At 35.5% G+C, this 20,543-nt stretch overlaps 2 protein-coding genes across 17 annotated transcripts in view; one reads left to right on the plus strand and one right to left on the minus strand.

Annotated features, from left to right (window-relative positions):
• The window catches only part of FMNL2 (formin like 2), a 323,466-nt gene extending 320,044 nt beyond the window's left edge, over positions 1-3,422 (plus strand). For 7 of the 9 annotated variants that reach the window (XM_032286259.1, XM_032286258.1, XM_032286262.1 and 4 more), the window contains one exon: positions 1,407-3,422. Coding sequence is in view for 8 of the 9 variants with exons in the window: in XM_032286257.1 (XP_032142148.1) it covers positions 1,407-1,516 (110 nt within the window). In the remaining variant the exon portion in view is untranslated. The remainder of the gene's footprint in view (positions 1-1,406) is intronic. The other 2 variants (XM_032286266.1, XM_032286265.1) reach the window with 2 other exon arrangements.
• A 5,025-nt stretch (positions 3,423-8,447) lies between these two features.
• The window catches only part of PRPF40A (pre-mRNA processing factor 40 homolog A), a 58,783-nt gene continuing 46,687 nt past the window's right edge, over positions 8,448-20,543 (minus strand). For 2 of the 8 annotated variants that reach the window (XM_032286270.1, XM_032286268.1), the window contains 10 exons: positions 16,663-16,777; positions 16,401-16,504; positions 16,174-16,290; positions 15,527-15,664; positions 15,113-15,208; positions 12,124-12,210; positions 11,947-12,043; positions 11,800-11,861; positions 10,735-10,866; positions 8,448-9,537 (listed from right to left, as the gene is read on the minus strand). In XM_032286270.1, the coding sequence (XP_032142161.1) occupies positions 9,445-9,537; positions 10,735-10,866; positions 11,800-11,861; positions 11,947-12,043; positions 12,124-12,210; positions 15,113-15,208; positions 15,527-15,664; positions 16,174-16,290; positions 16,401-16,504; positions 16,663-16,777 (1,041 nt within the window). In that variant the 3' untranslated portion in view covers positions 8,448-9,444. The remainder of the gene's footprint in view (positions 9,538-10,734; positions 10,867-11,799; positions 11,862-11,946; positions 12,044-12,123; positions 12,211-15,112; positions 15,209-15,526; positions 15,665-16,173; positions 16,291-16,400; positions 16,505-16,662; positions 16,778-20,543) is intronic. The other 6 variants (XM_032286271.1, XM_032286269.1, XM_032286275.1 and 3 more) reach the window with 3 other exon arrangements.

A 20,543-nucleotide genomic window follows, 5' to 3' on the forward strand; every position in this document is an offset into this window, starting at 1 on the left:
GTAGGGCAGGGCCACATAAATTCCAATGAGTCAAGGATCCAGGAAGGTAAGAGGCCTGGCAAGAACTGTGCTGAACCTGAGAGCACAGATCTCAGCTCCAGCTTCTTTTGCTGTGTAGGAATTGGGGCCTGGTTTTGCCAAATTGTCCAATTTTTCAAAAGAAGCGAGAAACCCTGGTTTTTATATTCAATACCAATTTAAACACCAGGAAACTGTATTTTAAAATGTGAGGGGGAGAAGAGTGGAGCAAATATTCTGTGGGTCAAATGTGGTCCATCAGCTCCATTTTCAACTTGAGTAAAGGGATACAAAAGATAAATCTGGTTTAATTCTGTTACTTACATTTCCCTTTCGAAAGATAGAATGTATTCTAGCAAATGTCAACAATAGTGTTAATGAAAGGCAAGTAAATACTAATTAAACCAAACAAACAAGAGGAAAAGTACAAAGCCTGCTCTACTTTTTTCACTATATCTTGACTTCATCAAAGGGAGGCTGCATAGCCTAGTTGTTAGTTAGGTACCTTACCCAAGAAAGCATGCCTTCATATTGAGTTCTTGCATAAAATTCCTCTGCTCATCCCACTTCATCCCAACAGAGCAATGCCTATTTGGACTGGTATGCAGTGATTGACTTAGTAACATACTTCTCCTCCTTGCTGATGTAACATAAAAAATACTGGGTGGTAGAGCTCTGTAGTCCCCGTTTCTCAGGAGGCTAAGGTGGTAGAATTGCTTGAGGCCTGTGCCGGTTCAAGTCCAGTCTAGACAACATAACAAGATCCCATTTCTTTAAAAAAAAAAAAAAAAAAATAGGTGGCAGGGAATAGACTAATGTTTTGGTTTATATTTAATGGTTAATTGAACATTATTGTGCTTAAAATTTACAAAATAATAAACTCAGCTAGCTTAATGGAAGGAAAATAATAGAGCCTTTATCTGCAAACTAAAAGCCTTTAGGTGCTTGTTAAAACTGCAAGGATAAGATGGGACAGGACAGTCTGCTTTATTAATTTTGCAGTTTAAAATTTATTGCGATTACTGTTGATATTCAGGTTTCCAGAATAAAAACAAACAAAACAAAAAAATTAAGCTACAGCTGCTTCTAACTTAAGAAACCTTTCAAAATAAGACTTCAGCTAGACTCTGGCCAGTGACATAAATAATCTATATATTTTTCTCTCTTAAAGTCCTAGAATTCTACCAGTATTACACCCTATTTTGTTTGATTGTAAATATTGAAGGCAAATGTTTATCTTTGATTCAATGCTCCCTGAGTTTGAAGGGCCCATTAGGTGACTCTCTTCTACACAAGCTGCTTTGATTGGCTGCCAGCTGGCCTTTGTCATGCTTAGACACATGCTATTAAAGGTTGCTATTCTCTTACTGGCACTCTCCTCTTTACAGATCTTAGAAACCAACCCTACAGACGAGCCGATGCGGTGAGGAGAAGCGTCAGGCGGCGCTTTGATGATCAGAACTTGCGTTCTGTTAATGGTGCCGAAATAACGATGTGAACCTGAGACCAGACTGCATGAACACAGGGTGTGCGTGAATGAAACTGCCCATATGAACTTTATGTGCTACCATTTAACTGCAGCCTTGAACACACATAAAATAAGGGCTCAGATTTAGCAAACACAAAAGAATTTTAAAATGAGCTCTCCTTTCAACCCTTGTTAACAAGTGCCTAAAAATGGAAGTACCTGTTCAGATTAATCAAAGCAATAGGATTTGATTTGACTAGGTATCTTTTTACACCAGGATGTTACTGTTTTTTTTTAACCAAAATGTAAATTTCATATTAAACTTATTACCTACCATTGTGATTGTCCCATGATGGCCTACCTGGTTTCCTGATGTTGTAAGTAACATGAATGCATCTGCTGTGGGTCCTTTGTTGAGATGTCTCTTAAGGAATTTTATGTTTTACCCATATCCATCAACTTTGTATTTTACTTGCAACATGGAAGAAGGAAAAATCACATGGTAAAACTCCTTTTGTCTATAACCAGGCCCCAACAAAGTGCAAACAGGATGCAATGGCAGTGGCACAAAGGTCACTCAACCCTTTGTTTCCAGTTTCACATTCTACTTCTGTGCTAGAGAACAATACTATGTGAGAGGCATCCACCATATGAACGTGGGGATACAATGTATAAGACTTATTTGCAGTACTGTGTTCTTCAGCTAGAGGCAGCTTTTAAATAATGCAAGCATATTAGCACTAAAATTAACATCTCAGTAATCAGTATTAACATTTCTGAGGACCATTATTAATTCTGAGAACTGAAATTGGTGCCTTGCAAGGAAGTTTACTAGCTCTATCAACAAGCATTCAAGGTTACATCTACTAGCAGAGTAGTGTTAGAAACCTGGCCTTATTCTCTGACAATCGCAACTTTTTTCTTCTTTTTGTAAACTGGAGAAGATACACTTGGCATGTATGAAGGCCGACTTGTTCATGCATTTCCCAGACTATTTATGGGGAATTGCAATTTAAGTTGTGGAAAAGTATTAATATGGTATTAAGCTTAAATAATACATAATGGGACTAAATGGCCCATTAAGCCACTGTTGTTTTTCCTTCCTCTCTGGCAGGGCACTTGATCCATTCCAAAGTCAAAAACTGGACTGAAGCTAAATTTGTACTTTTCGTAATATACATTCTGCTTCTGGCTTGTCTTCTTGGTACATCAATATATTAATTGTAAAGTTTATTGTATAGTATTTAACCGCTGAATTTCCTATTTTATGTTGTGCTTATGTGAACCCCTTGGTGAAGGTCCCTTTTCCTTGGATGTGTAGTTATATGATCTTTTTAAATGTACAGATATTTTGCTATAAAATCGGTGCAGTTTTTTATGGTTTTTACACTTCTCTTTAATTCCCACCTAAGCCTCTGGGTAATATTGTAAATATTGTTTTAAAATGCATCAGCCTATGCTATACAATCTGAATGTTATTTTAACTTATAGGTTTTTTTTTTTAATATATATATTTAACTACAAGGACAGTTTAGGGAACAAGTTACCTACCACATTTCACTTTAGTGTACCTATTTACAGAAAGATTAAACTGCCACCTGCGGCCACATTCCCATAAATGTGTACTTTAAAAAGAACATGCCAAGATTTTGTCTTTCTGTGGACTCAACATTTTGATTAAAAATAGCAATTTGACCATAATACAGATAGTTGGATTTCCACTACAAAGCAGCTGTTTTCCAAAATTCAGTGCTGACCTGTATATGTTAAAATAATTGCCTATTTATTTATCTACAAATAGACAATGTTGGCATGTTCTTTTCTGTTTATTAATGGGCCTGCTTCTTAGCAATATTAGAATGTTTTATAAAAGCAATTCATGTTACTTTTCTGGTCTTTTCATGGCATATGAGCAAATAAACTATTTACACTACTATTCTGTAATATGTTGTAATCTTTCAATGGTACAATTTAGGGGATTTTAGCAATATTATGTAGACTTACCTTCTACAAACAGATACATCTTGCTATCTGAACTCAATCCAAATATACTTGATAAACTTCAGGAAGGATTCCTCCCTATGTGAACTCTTGATTCTTGCTATATAAAATGCAGAAAATGGTTCTCTGAAGTAAGACATACATCTCCCAAACTGTATTTATAACGTACAGCTTCTACGGAAACAACAGCACTTTTGTGAAATGTTACACCCCCCCGCCAGTCCCCCACTGAATGTTTCAGTTAGAATGTTGTACAAATAAAAATAGGTTATATGTTAACTGAATAGTTAGCCCTGCACCCAACCACCATACCAGTCACCGAGGTACAAACAGTTTGGCCCCCATTGCAGACAGTTTTAATAACTCCATCATCAAAAGTTTATAGCATTTAATATGTTTTTTATAAAAACAAGGAAAATTTTAAGTAATTTTAGACTACCTTTCTCAGTTCAGGGAAACCTCTGCCTCTCAGGCTCAAGCCATCCTCCCACCTCAGCCTCCCGAGTAGCTGGGACTATAGGCACGTACAATCACACCTGGCTCATTTTGTATTTTCTGTTGCAATAGGGTTTTACTGTGTTGCTCAGGGTGGTCTTGAACTCCTGAGTGCAGGTAATCCACCTGCCTCAGCCTTGCCAAGTGTTGGGATTACAGACATGAGCCATCATGCTCAGCCACACATACCTATTTTAATACTTGACGAAACAAAACTCTTAGCAAAATAGATTAGGGCTATCAGAAATGCCTCCAAAGATGAATTTATCAGATTTTATACAAAAGAATATTTTCCATTTCTTTTTAAACTAATAGCTCATCATCTATGCCCAAGAAGTATTATTTGAAGAAACAGATGTCTGAAAGAAATGATGGGCTTTTCAGTCTTTTTATCAAGAAAAAGAGGAATTACACTAATGTGTAATGTAGGCCTCCAGCAACCCTCACCGCATAGGGCTTGCTGCCTCAGTGGTGCTTAAAGGAAAAAACTGACACAAACCCAATTTAGTAAAAGATGCCACTTTTTCTAATAAATTATATTTATTTACAAAAGGTCTAATTTTATATAACTAAGGTTCTTTTACATCAGAATAATATATAAACAGGTGAAAATCCGGTAATTACAAACACAGAAAATAGAAACCTTGTTCCCTTATTACTCACCTTTCAGAACAAGTCCTTGGCTCAGTTGTAGAGGTAGGCAATACCAACACCTACCGAAGTTTGCAGGGAGGACCCTACCCTGCCCCCCAAATGTTTACACATAGTACACTTAAGATACCTTAAGAACAGTAGTGGAAGAATAGCATTAAGGAATGGCTTAGTTTGAATCTGATCTAATTATTAGCCACTCACTGTTTCATAGTCCATGAAAAGGGGCAGGGAGGATTAACCAGTATAATTGTCAACTTTACAAGTAAGGTAATTAGCATCAAATTAACAATTACCAATCACTAGCAATGAGATGGCCTGGAACTAAATCCTACTGAGAATCACAAAAGCAGTTTTGATAGTCTTTATATGGCAAGTTTAAAAAGTGGAGAAGCTATTATAGCTAAGCTTAAAATGGAGGGTTAGAGAAATGTGTGGGTAATTAGGGCAAAATCATCTCTCACTTTCCACCTCACCTTTAAGACAGCTCCAGTAAACTGAGTGCCTGACATGTCACCATGCTTCAGCCCTATTCAAAAATAGCCCAAAATCATTAGTTTTCAATTTTACATTGTATATTCTCACAAGTGTTGGGCATGTCTGAAGTAAAAGTTAAGGTACAGTCACTAGACCTTATTTTAGGTGCACTTCAATTATGACCATGGCTTTAGTGGTGGGTTAGTATGGTTTATTGCAGTGATGCGTTTTTAAGCCCTTTAATACAGATGATGGGTATCATGGATGCAAGATGAGTATGTATTTCAACTAATATTTTACATTCATTCAAAAAGTGCCTATTATGTGCCAGGCACTGTCCTATTCCACAGGGATATATAACAGTAAATGAACCAGACAAATCCCTGCCACCGAGGAACTTACATGCTAACTTACAGTTAAGTCAAAACAATTGGAACACATGGAAACAACTGGAAACTTAAGACCAATGTAAGAATAAGGATGGTAAGATCATCAGACTGGTATATGCCATTACCAGAAACACAGAATGAGATTATAAGCCTGTAAGAACACAGTTCCATGAAAGTAATGACATTATTTTGCTTTCTTTTCATGTAAAATGAGTGCAATTTTATGTGGAGAATGTAGGATGGTTGAATTAAAATCTACCTAACATTGAGAAAAATACATACCAAAGAGAAAAGAACAAGTCTCAGACTTAAGATAAAAGCAATTAATGTGCTCTGCTTCATTTTGTTTAGAAACAGTTTTAAAAGCTGAAGTTTTTTAGTTTTATATTTAAATTATATAATATACTTAAATATCCCCTTTTAAAAAAATCATTCATCACTCCTCCCTGGGTACTATGTGATTACAAATAGTTCTCTCTTACATAGCATCTAAGCTTTAAAAATAAAAAAAAAAACAATTTTTCATATAAAGCGGTTACTACTCCTTTCTGGGTGTAAAAATAAGAGTGGTGGCATAGCCAGTACTTAGCTGACTATAAGACCAGAAGAAAACCAGAACATTTAGACAAAAGTTTTTTAAAGCACATAACCAAGTTATATAATTGAATGAAAACTGAATTAGACAGTTTGAAACTATGAAAGCTTTCCAGAAAAATGCACACAGATTTCTTTCTAGGAGTTTTTACAGTTTCTTCATCCTACCGTTACTGACTGCCTTATACTTTAGGACAGTCCTTTTTCATATTATAATTGTATACACAGTGAGGCCCAGTTAAGCAAAAATCAAAAGAAGACAAAGCTATGAAAAATCATTATCAAACTTACCGGAAGGCATAAAATGCACTTTTAAAGTTGGAAAACCTCAATAACTTATATGCTGAAGCTACTCTAGCTAATGATAACAAAATGCCAGCTACTATGTTGAAAAAAAATGTGGTGGGATCACTGCTTTTATTTAAAAGCATTACATTATTTAAATTCACTTAGGAAGGGTGTATACTTCATAACTGATTAGCCACATTATCTAACTCTTCATACAAATTCAATTTTCCCACAAATTATGAACTGGGAGAAAAATACCAAATATTGACCAGGCATGGTGGCTTATGCCTGTAATCCCAGCACTTTGGGAAGCCAAGGCGGGTGGATCACAAGGTCAGAAGGTCAAGACCAGCCTGGCCAACATGGTAAAACCCCATTTCTACTAAAAACACAAAAATTAGCTGGCACCTGTATTCCCAGCTACTCAGGAGGCTGAGGCAGGAGAATCGCTTGAACCCGGGAGGGGCTGAGATTGTAGTGAGCCAAGATCATGCCATTGCACTCCAGCCTGGGCGACAGAGCAAGACTCTGTCTCAAAATAAATTAAAAAAAAAAAATAAAGTATTTAAAGTCCTGATTTTGGATAAGCATGAAATTAAATGTATAAGCGAATTTGATCCAACAGTTCATTAATATTAATGACACTGAGGGAAAATAAACCCTCAACATTTTCCTAAGACCCTGAAGCTTTAATGAAAAGTACAAATTCCCTTTATCTGAAAATAAACACACTTTCCTCTTTTAACATATTTGTTCAACTCTGATAGAACCAGTATTCTAAGACATTTCAGTTTTTTTACCAAACTGAAGATTTAGAAACATAACCTATTAGTTTAAAATTATTCACAGAGAGTTCTAACAAAATCTTATCGCCTGTGCCTTCAGACTGTCAACTATCTTTCTGGCAACTAAATCCCATTTGATGGGATCCTGAAAGGTAGACAAAGGACCACAGTCACTTAAATTATCTTTCATGGCAAGGATGTTGCATTTTGAATTGCAATTTGTTTACTACTATAGTTGTTTTTAAGTAAAATAATTTTCATGGGTGAACTACAGGGTAACTATAGTGTAGGGATTTGCAGTTATAGTAAGATTATCTCTGTTAAGAAATACGGGAATCTATTTTGAGGACATGCTAAAACACATCAATAGCTTTTTATTTAAATAGAAAAATCAAAACTTTAAAGTTGTACTTTGAAAATCATTCATGGAAGTAATGAAAACAATTTTTTTACAGATTCTAAAATTCTTTTGTGAAACATCACTAATATATATTTGCCAATATCAAATGCATATTTTAAAGATTTGCCACTGACTTCCATGTCAGGTGATTGACATGATTGGCAATATTAACTTACTAAAATGGGACCTCTGAAAATTGAGTCTAGACAACTCTCTGTTGCCAATGTTATGTATTTTGACTCTAATATACAACGGGAGACTAATCTCAAGTAAATGATTACTTCACATTTTCTCCAAGATGAGTCTTCCTACAAAGCCTGATCATAATTCCTAACAGAAAAATAAATTGGGAGACAAACTGAGTAACAATCCCTTCCCCCGCCCTTCAGCCTTTAAAAAGTAGAATTATATTTAATTCAAATGGGGAGAAAAATGGGAGCGAGACATTCTGGTCAGGCCCACTTTCAAAACTCACTAAAATGATAAAAAAAAAACTTTCTGTTCTTCTAAATCCCACCTTGAAATAGGATCTCTTCAAGTATACAAATTAAAAGAATAACATAATACAAAAGAATAGGTGCTGAAATTTACGTACTTAAAAATCTCCTGCACTGAAGGAAAATAGTATAAATTATATTACCAACCTTCAAAAGTTAGCATGTAAGAGTATTCTATCTTCAATCCATTGCCCCTCTAAAATAGTCTGTAAAAAATTCATAGGTGAAAAACAAATCTAGGAACCTCAAATGCACTGATTTATAATGTTCTTAAATATCAAAAAAGGAAAGTAAACTAGCTGTGTGGGTAAGATGAAGCAAAATTTCAGGGATTTAGTACCTTTAAAATAAACAATTTAGCTGAACAGTTTAAGTAGAAATAAATACTAGTACACACTAGAAGAGAAGGTTTAATAGTTGATAAAAATGTACAAAAATATTCAAATCAGAAATGCTTTAGAATGTGTACCACGAAGTCAATACTTCTCAGTGAGTAGGGGAGGCAAAATACTTCCTCAATAGCAGGGGAAAAAAAGCAAGAGAAAGACTGAATTTAGAAAAAAAAGACAACTGTTAAAGAAAATGTTTAAGTCAATTTTTTTTTTTTTTTTTTTTTTAGACAAGGATATTGCAACTATCACTTAGAGTCTGGTGGCACATTCTTTAGTAGGTCCTTAAGGCAATATATTTAAATTAATTTACAATTTGATTTGATGTTAAAGTTTTGTTTTTTTTTAAACATCACCTCAAAATAGATGCTCAAAATAATGCCCTCACAATAGCCTTTTTAAAACGTATTCAGATGTTTGATAAAAAATAATGGTGGCTTTATTACAGTAGTGCTCATTAGCACCACTATAATTAAGGGTCTACCAAGTTTCCAGCAAAAACACCTATTTCTTAGGAGTTTCACCATAAAAGATCACATTGGCTTTAATCAGTTGGGTAGTGCACAAAAAAGCAGTTTTATCAGTTGCTGGTGCTTTTTTTGTACTACTATATTATCAAAAAAATTTTCATTATATCTTCAAAATCCAGCTTCTATAAAGTAAATCAAATCACTTCATGACTTAGATTTTAGAACAAAGTAGAGACATCTGCAGTTATCAGTAAATTGCCACCTTTAATCCATCCTACAGTGCCCTGTGAAAGGGTCACAGAAAGACAGTTATGACTGTATGAAAATATGATTCTTGATACAGAATCAGAAGTTATTTTCAATTTCCTTTGCTTTTATAAAGTCCACGATAACAATACTTAAATGCACTTTTTTTTTCCTGTGATATAATTAAAACCCAGTGTTATTTCAGTTGAACTTAAAATATAGTCCCTGGTCTGAATTAGACTTTAAATCATACTGTAAACATATATTTGGTATAATTTATTGATCATCATCCAGTTGCTCCAAAAGGGTTCTTCTGCGCTTTTCCAATTCCCCTTCACTCAGTTCACTGCCAGAAGTATCCCAATTACCCTGAAAAGACATTGATTACAATTATAGCTGATATCAGTACTCAGAAATTTAAGTGCTAAGCCTTTGAAAAAAGAAACCAGTATCTATACATAAATTCTCTTCCAAAGAAACACATTTCACAGGGTTTAAAGATCATGTGAATAAGAAAAAATATTTCCATTTAATAGAAGCCAGGTATTCATTTCCTAGATAATATATTCCTTGCTAATTCTGTAGATTCCCAGTGGTTCCAGAAGAATTATCACAGAAACAGAATATATGCTTTAAGCATATGGATTCCTGTGACAAGTAAATAAATATACACAAAACTTACGAGCAGGACAAGATTTAGGATGAACAAACAAACAAAAATAATGCTGCACTGTATGTGAGATACAACCTTTGAAAAGTGGATAGTTCACCTATTGTCCTCTTTCATTCACTCCAGGGATTTCATTTAACCCACCATATAAGCTGCTAAAAAGTACAAAGGAGGCATTCACTCTTCACTGACGATGTGACTCAGACTCACTGTTTCAGCTCTTAAAAAAAAAATCCACCCTATACCAACGAATCAGAATATCCAGAAATCCCTAACAGCTTTATCTACATAGTTTATGCTCTCCAGTGATGATCCACAGGCATTTACCCTTGCTAAACCCACAGCATTCGCATTACTATTGCAATCATATATACATATATTTGAAAAACTAAGGACTAATTATGTGATCTGTTATTGAAATCTTAACTTTGGCTTGTATTCTCCTCTTCTATTCATTTATTTGCCCTTCCTCCAGCCCAAATCAGTATTTCTAAAAGTTATCGGAATTGCTACCTTTTGAAACAAAGGATTTAATAACAGTGACAATTGTAGACCTCTGGAGAATCCCAGATTTAGTCTCTCACTTAAAAAAAATTTTGAAGTAAGAAATGTCCAGTGGCACTACTTAGTAATCATATATCCTTTCTTAGTGAGTTAAGGCCATAATTACAGAATGCTATATTTTAAAAATATCATATTTAGGAGATCAAATCTAGGGTCATTCATCACCAAAAACTATGATATTTTGTGAAATGTGGTTAACTGAATTTTCATTGTTTTCTTCAATGGTAGCACATCTGGTAAAAAGACTATTTATTCAACACCATCATGGTTTAACCACAGAATCCATTTTTGTATTTTGAAAAAACAGGTATGAAACAATTCTAAACACTTACAGAATCCTTTCCAGTCTTTTTCTTAGGCGATTTGTGTTTTGATTCTGATCTTTGTCTAGTTCTGTCTTTTTCACTTTCCCGATCTTTTTCTTTTTTATCCTTCTCTCGCTCAGCATCGGATTCTGGAGAGTCCTATATGAACAGAAAATAACAGGTTAGCATTTTGATGAAGATACCATTCTCATATAGGTAATATTTAAGAACATCTACGTATAACAGGTTATGTGTTCTTAGAGTAATGAAATGTAATGTGAATTGTTAACCTCAGGGATTTAGAATTTACCCAAGATTCATGGGGGACAGCTTTCTCTTGGGAAGGATAATATTCTGACAGGATAAAATATCACTCATGAGACTTACTACCACATCAGATCTGTAGTATCTATTATGTAAACACAGAGAGAGTACATTTTTCACCAACCCAATATAATACTGGTTTATAAATGTACATAGGATACTGCTATTAGCTTTAATACATAAGGCAGACAACAGTTGTATTAATAAAATAATTTTCTTGAAATTGCTGAGAAGCAGGAATTATTTAAAATTTAAGTGCTTAAATAAATGGTTCTTCATCACTTATGTACAAATTCAAATTTTAAAAAATGTAATTCAATAGGTCTGTGGTAACACCCAGGCCTTCACATTTTGAAAAAGCTCCTTAGCTGGATCCTAATGAATACCTAAGATTAAGAACTACAACAGTAGAGGAGTGGTTGCTTAAACATTTAAATTTATGGTTCTCAACAACAGCTGCCATCTACACATACACACAAATATACATACATATAGAGACACATGCACACACATCTCCCTGAGTCTTTTTTCTAGAAAATTTTAAAGACCAGAATAGGGGATCCTAACACTGGTATGTGTATTTTTTCAAAGCTCACCAAATGATTTTAATGGAAGATTAAGGTGAAGAGCAACTACAAAACTTGAAGTTTACGTGCCCACCTCAACCGTCCTAGGCTGCACAGGACTAGAGAGAAAAAGGTTCTATGATTTCTGAGGCAGTTAAGGGCAAAAGCGTAGGTGAAATGTAAAAATCAGAAGCTTGCTTACAGATTTATGTCTCCTTTTCTTACTTTTCTTCTTATGCTTTTTTGACTTTTTATAACTTCTCTCTGAGGAGCATAAAAGGAAAAAAAAAGTGTCAGAAATGGAGTATATCAGTATCAATGATTTAATCAAATAAACAGAAATGCTCACCAGACTCTGCACTAGAAGAATGTTCTGAAGCAGAACGAGACTCTGATCGTTGTCTTTTCTTCTTTGAATGGCTATCATCGTCATCTGAATCTGACCCCTAAAAAATACACATAATTGCATTCATAATAATGCTAACACTTCAATACACTCATGGTGCCATGTAATAAATCCCCTTACCGATCGAGAGCGAGAACGTTTCCTATGATGTTTTTTAGATTTCTTAGAATGTTTCTTGTTCTTTGAATGATGATGCTGACATTCATGCTACAGGGACAAAAGAAAAAAGAATATTTCAAGAATTTACACTTACCGTAGACAGACTGTAAAGAATCTTTAAAAAGCTATGGAAGTTCATAGAGTAAAACTCTACCATATATAGGAATGTAATCCCTTGAAACTGTGCAAAGAATCGTCATTTTTTTTTTTGTTCCTTCTTGCCCATCCTATACCCACTCATTTGGACATCTAAACAAAACAATGTTAAAAACTATTAGTAGACAAAGTAGCTTTTTTTTTTTTTTTCCTAGAGACCATGTCTCGCTCTGTCACCCAGGCCAGAGTGCAGTGGTGCGATCTTGGCTCACTGCAACCTCTGCTTCCCAGGTTCAAGCAATTCTCCTGCCTCAGACTCCCCGAGTAGCTGGGATTACAGGAGTGGGCCACCATGCCTGGCTAATTTTTGTACTTTTGGTAGAGACAGGGTTTCACCATGTTGGCTAGGCTGGTCTTGAACTCCTGACCCCAAGTGACCTGCCTGTCTCAGCCTCCCAAGTGGTGGGATTACTTTTTCCGGCTGAAAAAGTAGTTTTTAAGAAGAATGAGAATGGTGTGGTTTAGAAGAAAAGTATAATATGCAGTCACATCTGCTTTTAATGACTGTGAAATACAATGACATTCAGGCATGCTTTCTCTGATCAATCCGGCATTGGTCAGCAAGCTAGGCTGAGAACTAAGATAAAAAATAACCTGAGAGCTATCCTTGAATTGAGATACATAAGGTTGATGTTAGAATAAATGCCAAATCTACTCCTCTTTCATTTCCCCCAAAAAGCTATTTCCTTCCTCCTCAAACAAGACATCGTTAGACATCCATATGTTGTCTTTGTGGATTTTTACTCATTATAACAATTATTAGGCTAGCAGGGATGGGGGGTGCTGCAGTACAAGCTCCTCGCCCCTAAACATGTCTATGGCTTTGAGAATAAATTCTACCTCAGTTACTTAAGTGGAAATGGGAAATCTGGATCTCAGAATGGACTCTTATCCTTTTCATCTCACTGAACACTAACTTACCTTTCTTGAATACCTTAAGGCTCAGATTATTAAGGCCCAAAAATCTGAATGTGTTCAGCCCTTCTGTATGGTACCATTACCACCTAACTACTTTATCCTAGTATAGATCATGAAAAAATCTGGAGATTCTTCAACTGGGAGAAAATAGGTAAGACACTAGAGCAGAGCTTCTCAAAATTAAATGTACATTTTAATGCTTGGGAATCTGGCTAAAATGAAGAGTCAGATGCAAGATTTCTACCGATGGGGCCTAAGGTTCTTCATTCCTAGGAAGCTCCTAGGTTCGAATCTCCTAGGTAATGCTGATGCTTCTGGTCTGCAATACATTTGGCACAGAAAACATCTAGAGGCCTAGCATAGTTGCTCATTTTACAATCACAGTACTTTAGGAGGCTAAGGCAGGAGGCCTCCTTGAGGTCAGCCTGCCCAACATAGCAAGATCCCATCTTTATAAAAACAAAAACCGAAAAAGCAAAAAGCCAAGTGTCATGGCACGTGCCTACAGTCCCAGCTACTCGGGAGAATTGTTGGAACCCAACAGGTGAAGGTTGTGGTGAGGCATAACTGAACCGCTGCACTCTGGGCTGAGATTGGGTGATAGAGTAAGACCCTGTCTTAAAAAAAAAAAAAAAAAAAAAAAGAAGCCAACAGGACCACATCTAGAGGCAGCTGTGAAACAATACAGGCCTATGTGGGTACACGTTACAGAAAAGGCTGTGGTTAACAACAAATCCAAAGAAGTAAGAAATAGTCAATTTAGTGACCGCTATGCCCATTTACAGTACAAAACTACAGCATTAAACACATACTAGTTTTTAGCTTATAAATATTAGCTAGTCTGGAACTGACAGCATGGCATACTTGCTAAAGGCATTGAGCAAGGTCATCATGCCCGGCTTCCAACCCTGTAAGTTACTTTACTTCTCTTTGCCTCAGTTTGTTTACCTATTAACTTCATAGGCTTGTTGAAAGGATTAAGTTCATACATTTAATATACATAAAGCAATTAGAACACTGATCCACATAGGCATCAAATACTATTATTCAATAATTATTGGTCAATTCAGCATACTTACAAGGGCCTAAATGAAACTGTTAACAAAATACTCAACTTTTTTTTTTGGAGATGGAGTCCCAGTCTGTTGCCTGGCTGGAGTGCAGTGGCATTATCTTGGCTCACTGCCAACCTCCACCTCCTGCGTTCAAGTGATTCTCCTGCCCCAGCCTCCTGAGTAGCCAGGAGTACAGGTGCCCACCACCACTCCCTGCTAATATTTTTCTATTTTTTTTTTTTTTAGTAGAAATGGGGTTTTGCCATGTTGGCCAGGCTGGTCTTGAACTCCTGACCTGAGGTGACCAACGCCCGCCCAGCCTCTCATAGTGCTGGGATTACAGACATGAGCCATGGTGTCCAGTGAAAGTTACCTAACTATTAAAGTGACCTCAGATGTTACTATTTAATTGCTTATTTTAACAAAAATTACCATTTATTCCATTATTTTCCAGAAACTCTGGGTTTTCTACACAGCTAATGTGGTATATCTCAAATGTGCTCAAAAGCTGTTTTCTATCTGTTTTACATAAAGATTTTAAGTTTTCTTTAAGTTTACTAGTGAATCCGTGTGGCTGCCAAATTGCTCAGTTTCTAAAACTTTCTAAAAATACGAAACATAGCCTTCACATACAAATCTTTATATTCCTATGGAAACTTATAATTTGTTTCACTTATGAACAGTTTTTATAGGGGTGAAAAACATTCTCTAACCATCCCAGGTAACTACTTGTATAAAGCAGTGAGTATTAGGCAACATATTTTCATCATTCTAAATTCCTCAATTTGTTTATATTTTGTATATGGGAATTCTAAAATTACCTCAAGCACATGCATAAAATCTTTAAATATTCGCTTTCTTTCAGATTCTAGAGTTATGTCCTCAAATGCTGGCTCTTTTACAAATCTCTCACGGATCTGAAAAATTCAGATATAAAATAAATACGTGAATACTAGAAAAGCACACCAATACAGCCAAAAGGAATCATAAAAGCAAGTGAAAACTGTGATGAACCAGTCCCCTTAAAGTGCATTATTTCTCCCCTTTGAAAGCCCAAACCATTCTTTACAAATATTCCTAAACGCAGAGTCACAGCTGATTAAATGTATCTAATATATTCTACAAATAAATTTGGCTTATTTTTGTGGCTATCAAATGAAAAATAGTGTATTTTAAATTTCTTTCTGAACTGTAAAGACAAGAATTCATTAGAAAAAATTTACAAGTATACATACATCTTCCCAGACAGCATCCAATTCTATTGGAGGAGCAGCTTGTTTTAACATACTCTTAAATGCAGATTCTTTTCGTTTCATCTTCCGAGCCTCTTCTTTTTCTCTTTCACGTTCACGGGCTTCTGCCTTTTCTAGTAACTACCAGAAAATCATATTTATTCAGTTATAACAGTATAATCACTGTTAGCTAAAATAATTTATTAATTTAGGATCACTCATTGTTTAAAATAAGCTTGTCCAACCCATGGCCCACAGGCCGCATGTGGCCCAGGACAGCTTTGAATGTGGCCCAAAACAAATCTGTAAACTTTCTTAAAATATTATGAGGTTCCTTTTTGCGATTTTTTTTTTTTTTTTTTAGCTCATCAGCTATAGTTAGTGTTAGTGTAGTTTATGAGTGGCCCAAGGTCTGTTTTATAAGGGCCAATTTATGTATGATACCAGAAATTTGAGTGACGGAAGTTTAATACTAATTTATCATATAAATAAATTTTTTTCTTTTACCTTAACTGAAAGACTGGCTACTACTCAGTAAAAGTCTATTCATATTCCCTTATTCCAATACTCTGCAACTTAGCTGCTTTTATCTGAGTAAGTTAAAAATTATACTGTTAAACTAGTTATTTACAACAGAAAAAATTACTTACACTATTGAAAGCCAATTTGATATTTCCAGCATCTAATGTAGTTGATCTTTTAGTTGAACTAATTATTGCCACGAAATCTTCAAAAGTGGTATTTACTTCAACTACAAATCCTTTATCCTAAAAAAAAGGAATCTTGTTAACTTAATAATGCATAAAACAAAGGAATATAGTACCAACTTTTAAGATATACTATAGGTTAAAAGGTAAAAATAAATATACTTATTTACCTTTAGAATGTCTTTTATTATCTTCTTCTCATCATGATAACGTGCTTTAAGATCCTCAACATAAAACTTGAAAAGATCAAGTGCAGTTGATCCTAATGAAAAAACTAAAGAAGTCAAAAGCTAGCTCTAACCAAAGAGCTGCAATTACTTTTTTGTTTAAAAAACAAAAACAAAGCACCCTTTCCCCCAACACAATCACCTTTGCCTTTGGCCCATTCCAACTACTACCATAATGGTAAATTAAAAAAGAAAATAATCTTACCAGGCTGACCAAGCATATTAGTGAATCTAATGTCAGAACTAATAGTTGGATACAATTCCATCCAAGATGACATGGAATGTAGTTGTCCATGTTCATGTAATTCATCTAAAAATATCTAGGGAGAAAAATTGTATTTGAAAAGTCATCTAAGTACACGAGAAATAAGAGTCTAACATGAAAACACACAAAAACTTTGACATAGTTAAAAACCTTCTATCAATGTTACCAAACCTGTTTGGGTGCAAAGAATATTTGCTATTTGAGCAAAGCAACAACTGCCTTTAGGCAAAAAAAATTTTGTCCTTTAGAGAAAATGACCTTTGAAATACCACATTATCTTCCTAAGGTTCTACTTCCTACCCTTTAAGAAAGAACATAATTTTTAGCTTTAAAAAAAGTAAAAGTTAAAATATTGGTTACCTGCCTCAAATGATGAGGCTAAAGAACGTACATGCAAAGTTTCCTTAAATGTATACTTTTTGCCTTTAAACATAGTGCCTAACATGTTCTAGGTATTCTTTTTTTTAAACAAATATGGAGCCTTAGGAGAAGAGATGTATAATTTTCCCAAAGCAGTTTGGAGACCTAGGATTCAAACCCACATCTAGTTTCAATTTCCACACTTCCTGCTTCCAACCTGATCCTGAGGGAGTTTAATCCTTATACACCAGGGGGATCCCAACCCCTGTCCACGGAACCGGAACCCAGTCACACAGCAGGAAGTGAGTAGTGGAGCAAGCATTACCGCCTAAGCTCCACCTCCTGTCAGATCAGTGGCAGTGTCAGATTCTCACAGGACTGTGAACATACTGTGAACTGAGCATGCCAGGAATCTAGGTTGTGTGCTCCTTTTGAGAATCTAATGCCTGATGATAACAACCCCCCACCCCACCATAGCATGGAAAAACCGTCTTCCACTAAAACGGTCCCTGGAGCCAAAAAGGTTGGAGACCGCTGCTATACACAAACGCCTCTAAAAGAAGCTATAACTCTATATCCTGTTCCCACAATTCCTGTATTTGCACTGTTCAATAAGGTAGCCACTGATCAAATGTAGCTTCTGAGTACATGAAATGTAGCTAGTCTGAGTTGTGATATGCCGGGAAGTATAAAACACAACGACCTTTAAGATTTAGTACCAAAAATATTTGCAATTTTTTTTTTTTTAAAGTCTTGCTGTCGCCCAAGCTGGAGTGCAGTGGTGCGATCTTGGCTCACTGCAACCTCTGCCTCCTGGGTTCAAGTGATTCTCCTGCCTCAGCCTCCCGATTAAGTATGATGTGGGATTTCAGGTGTGTGCCACCATACTCGGCTAATTTTAATACTTTAGAGATTTTGCCATGTTGGCCAGGCTGGTCTCAAACTCCTGACCTCAGGTGATCCACCTTCTTCTGCCTCCCAAAGTGCTGGGATTACAAGCGTGAGCCACCACATCCGGCCAGCAATTTTTTAAAACATTATGTGTCAAAATATTTGGTTATATTGGGTTAAATTACTAAAATTACTAAGAAATTAAAATCACATTTCTGGCATTCACATTTTTATTCGCGAGAGCTGTACTAACGTAATATTAGGCATTTATAACTCAACTCACTCCTCTGCAAACAAGACTAAGTATGTCCATACTGCCTTACAACTCTAAAATTCTTTTCTCAAACTGTGTATCTACCCCTTTGTTACTTCCCTTCCTCTTTAACATAAATGGAATTCTGTCTTAACCACCATTGTTGTGGTCACCAGGTTCCTCACTTGCTCTCTCTTGAGTCTCTAAAATAGCTTGGAAACCATCTTCAGTGATGCGCTAGTAACCTCTGAACTTACCTCAATCTATCATACCTGCTTTGCTAACATTTCTTGCATTTCTAGGTTGGTGAGATCTGTCTGATAAAGTCAAAGAACCGTGAGACTAAATTTATTTCAATAGTGGATCCCTAACCTGAAAGTCAGAATCACCTGAGGACTATTTTTTTAAAGCAATACAAATTAATATCCAGGTATTTAGATTATTAGAAGATCGATATGAATTCAGGTTTGAAAACTGCTCTGACAAAACTGTATAGTTCTTATTCTCTTCTATTTACTAGCCCCATTTTAGGGGCAAAAAAGACTTTATCTTTTATATTATGGAAAGCAAGCTGCTTCAAAGATGGCTGAGCCTGATGTTTCGTCTTCCCTTGGCACTAATGACATCTTGGATGACCTAATTCTTTTTTCTTTCTTTCTCTTGGTTGAGGACGGGCTATGTTTGAATCCTGTACATTGCAGGCTGTTTAGCAGCATCTCTCGCCTCTTTAACTGCTAGATCCCAGTAGCACATTCCCCACAAATAGTGACAAGCACAAAATCTTTCCTGGTTGAGCACCACTGTCTTAGATCCAAATCAGTATTAGTTTTTCTCCATCTTCATCCTTTTTTATGTCCCCTTATATGCTGTTCTCAATTAACTGTATTCATATATATGCTTGGATTGCAAACCTTCAAAGATTTTGTTTAGTAAGAGTCACTTTTATTTTTCAATTCTTCCTTCATTCTCCCCCGCTTGACTGGTTTTCTCTTACCCAAGAAAAGTCTTCCTCTTAACCCCGAGCTTATGTGAACTTTGTCTTATTGAATAACTGAAAGGTATAATTGTACCTCTATTTATCTTTCAACTATATGGCAGACTGTTTAACTTTCCCTACCATGCCAATGTTTATTAAAGGCCTTAAATGCCACTTTTAACAGTATTCTTTCAGTCTTCCTTCCACAGAAATTTCTTAACATGTTATTTTACATAGATTCCTTTACCTTAGGGGCTTCTCAAAGACTCATTTGAAGGACTGTTTAAAAAAATCATATTGTTAGGTCCCATTTCCAGAATTTGATTCTGTCAGTTTGATGTATGATTTGACAGTAACCATTTTCATAATTTCCCTCATGATACTGATTCTGTGCATCTGGGGATCATGCTCTATCTTAAAACCCCAAACTCTTGGCTATATTCCCCTGGTTCTCCTTGAAAGCCTCAAATGGATCCTTTCCAGACTTGACACTGACTTCAAATACCGGTTTTAAAACTTAAGAAAAAAGAAGTCATAGCTTCCTTGTCATAGATATAATGAATTATCTGATTAGCAAATGAATACTAAATAAAAGATAGTCATCATCATAACCATAATTACTGAGAATCTCTCCATTAACGATCTTTTATTGCCTAATGTCAATCTTAATTTAATTCATTTTACTAAAGTCCTAAATAAATCTTTTAAAGTAGCAGCAGAACAGGAAAATTACCGGGCTCAACATCTGAAAGAATATTAATAACAAATACTTAACACCAATTATATTAATAGTAATCAGAAACCATGCCAGACACATAGCAATCTAACTCAAAGTCACATTTAGGCTTATTTAAGGAACCATACAGCCTTTACATCAAAATTTCTCTTCATAGTCTCCACCTTCAGTATTATTTGCATTATAGTCTCTCATTTTCTGTGACCCAGATTTCTACCTTATTTTCACTGTATTATTATTTTTTCATATATGTCTCCTTATTTTAAATCGCTGCAAAACCTTCCTCAGAGACATTAAAGCTTAGGTTGTGGAAGACGGTAACAGCCCTCCTAAAAATCTGTCCTTCCCTTCTTTCTGGGCATATGGCTGCTTAATTAAAAGCTAAGTTTTCTAGCCTCCTTTGTGTAGCTAGGTGCGGCCATCGACTAAATTCTCAGCAACTGAAACCGAATGAAGGGGGTGAGCAGAACTTCTACAACATTAGCTTTAAAAAGAACTGTTTTTTCAACTTTTTTCAAGTTAAAATGTGAAATTCGGACAGCACACTCCTAACTCTGTAGAGAAGGCTAACAAGCTAGGGCACTGGTTCTTAAAGTATGATCCAA

Source organism: Sapajus apella, unplaced genomic scaffold, assembly GCF_009761245.1.
Source record: "Sapajus apella isolate SASKATOON/1434 unplaced genomic scaffold, GSC_monkey_1.0 scaffold18, whole genome shotgun sequence".
Classification (NCBI taxonomy): domain Eukaryota; kingdom Metazoa; phylum Chordata; class Mammalia; order Primates; family Cebidae; genus Sapajus; species Sapajus apella.